The sequence below is a fragment of the Austrofundulus limnaeus genome, unplaced genomic scaffold (assembly GCF_001266775.1).
Source record: "Austrofundulus limnaeus strain Quisiro unplaced genomic scaffold, Austrofundulus_limnaeus-1.0 Scaffold29, whole genome shotgun sequence".
Classification (NCBI taxonomy): domain Eukaryota; kingdom Metazoa; phylum Chordata; class Actinopteri; order Cyprinodontiformes; family Rivulidae; genus Austrofundulus; species Austrofundulus limnaeus.
In genome coordinates this window covers 1,445,161-1,447,043 of record NW_013952431.1, presented here as the reverse complement: position 1 = coordinate 1,447,043, position 1,883 = coordinate 1,445,161, and the positions used below count along the sequence as shown (strand labels likewise).

Sequence of the window (1,883 nt, the reverse complement as noted above, 5' to 3'; positions counted from 1 at the left end):
ATATATATATATTGTGTTTGAAACTCCTAGTTTAATTCTACCGAAGGGGATATTTGCCTTCTTGTATGTAGACATTCTAGTCTGGGTAAAGTTAAAGTAACATTATTGTGTTGTCCAAAAAGGTTTAGCTTTGCCAATGGGTCCCTGCTCCCCTGGGTATTACTGCACTGGAGGAGCCATGAGGGCCAGACCGACAGATGGAGAAACAGGCAACATCTGTCCTCCTGGGATGTTCTGTGGTGAGTTCAGCTTTACTGAAAAAGTTCAGTCAGTCAGCCTTCCTATTATTTAAGGCCGTTTTGAAGTACAGTTTGGCAAAATGAACTGTAAATTAGATTGAACAATTAGTTTATATTAATGTTGAGTATAGTGTGCACAATCATTGCTACATGCATGAATGTACAAATACAAGCCTAATTTCTTCTCTTTGTTGATGAAAATCTGTGAAACAATCCATTAATATTGAGCTCACTAAAAATCAAACCATGATGAAAACCACTTTTTTTCAATGAGTCATTATGTTTCTGTTTGTGTTAACCCATTGATCAGGTTCTGATCTGCGTAGGATGTTTCCTCTTCATTATGCTTAGCTTAGCTTCTGTTCAGTTATGTTGGTTATTTTTCTGCCTTATACACATTCAGCTGAGGGCTCAGGAGAGCCAGAGTTGTGTCCAGCTGGTACCTTCTCCCCAGTGATGGGTCTGACTAATGAAGCAGGCTGTCAGCCTTGTACAGCAGGTTTCTACTGTGGAGAAGCAGGCCTCAGTACTCCAACTGGACCCTGCAGTCAAGGTCAGTCTGATAGCTGTTTCATGACTCATTCTGGAAGTAGATTTTTCTTTGTTTTTAATAGAATATGTGTTCGACACGTTCTTTGCTGAAGGTTTTATCTCTCGCCCTGAAGTCTAATTTGTTTCTGTTTATAGGCTACTGGTGTCCTCCTGGTCAGAATGTGGGGACAGCTCTGCCATGTCCTTCTGGTCACTTCTGTTTACAAGGTAGTTCAGCTCCAGAACCCTGTCCATCGGGAACATATCAGGACAGAGACAAACAGACATCCTGCACAGTCTGTGAGCCAGGTAAGCAGTTACCGCAATAATGTATCTCTTTTAACCTCCATTAAGAAGCAAATGGTTCTCTAGTATTTGTTTGTGGAAGTTGATGTTTTTTTATGCATTTGTCCTATCCTGGAAACAGTTTTAAAATACACAATTCTCTTTTCTCAAGGGTACTATTGTGATTTGAGATTGGGTTCAGCCAACGCTTCCTTGCCGAGGCCGTGCCCTAAAGGACATTACTGTCCTGCAGGTACGGTCTTACCGAACCAACACCCCTGTCCTATGGGCACCTTTAACCCAAGAGAGCACACAGACAGCCCAGCTGACTGTCTTCCATGTGCTGCTGGACACTACTGTCCTTATGTTGGACTTTCAGAGCCGGCAGGTGAGAAGGGCAGAGATGTCTTTGGATGTTTGTTTGTAATTCCAGCAAACAAGCTTCCACAGTATTGTTCTTCTGCTGTACTGTCTATGTCTAATGCATGCCAGCTTGAATTCACACAGTTTAAAATAGCTTGTTTTGATTGTAGCAGCACCAAGGATTAGTGGTTAGCACTGTTGCCTCACAGCGAGAAGGTCCTGGGTTTAGTCCCATGTTTGGACCTGGGGTTTTTGTGTGGAGTTTGCATGTTGTGTGATCTCATTGAGATTTGCCTGAATAAATWTTGGGTGACTATTTCCTGGGTTATCATGTATGAACATAAATTTCTGTCTTGATGCTTCACAATAATCCAGGTAGAAAAATCTAACAAATTTGAGTCAAGTTCTCTTGAAGACCCCATCCTGATAACCTGACTCAACTTTGCTCGATAACAAATTATATAT

General features: G+C 41.6%; 1 protein-coding gene across 1 annotated transcript in view; it reads left to right on the top strand.

Annotated features, from left to right (window-relative positions):
- LOC106515448 (SCO-spondin) overlaps positions 1-1,883 on the top strand; it is a 62,273-nt gene that overhangs the window by 16,718 nt on the left and 43,672 nt on the right. The window contains exons 32-35 of the mRNA XM_014005264.1: positions 123-239; positions 643-792; positions 927-1,079; positions 1,228-1,443. Coding sequence (XP_013860718.1) covers positions 123-239; positions 643-792; positions 927-1,079; positions 1,228-1,443 — 636 coding nt within the window. The remainder of the gene's footprint in view (positions 1-122; positions 240-642; positions 793-926; positions 1,080-1,227; positions 1,444-1,883) is intronic.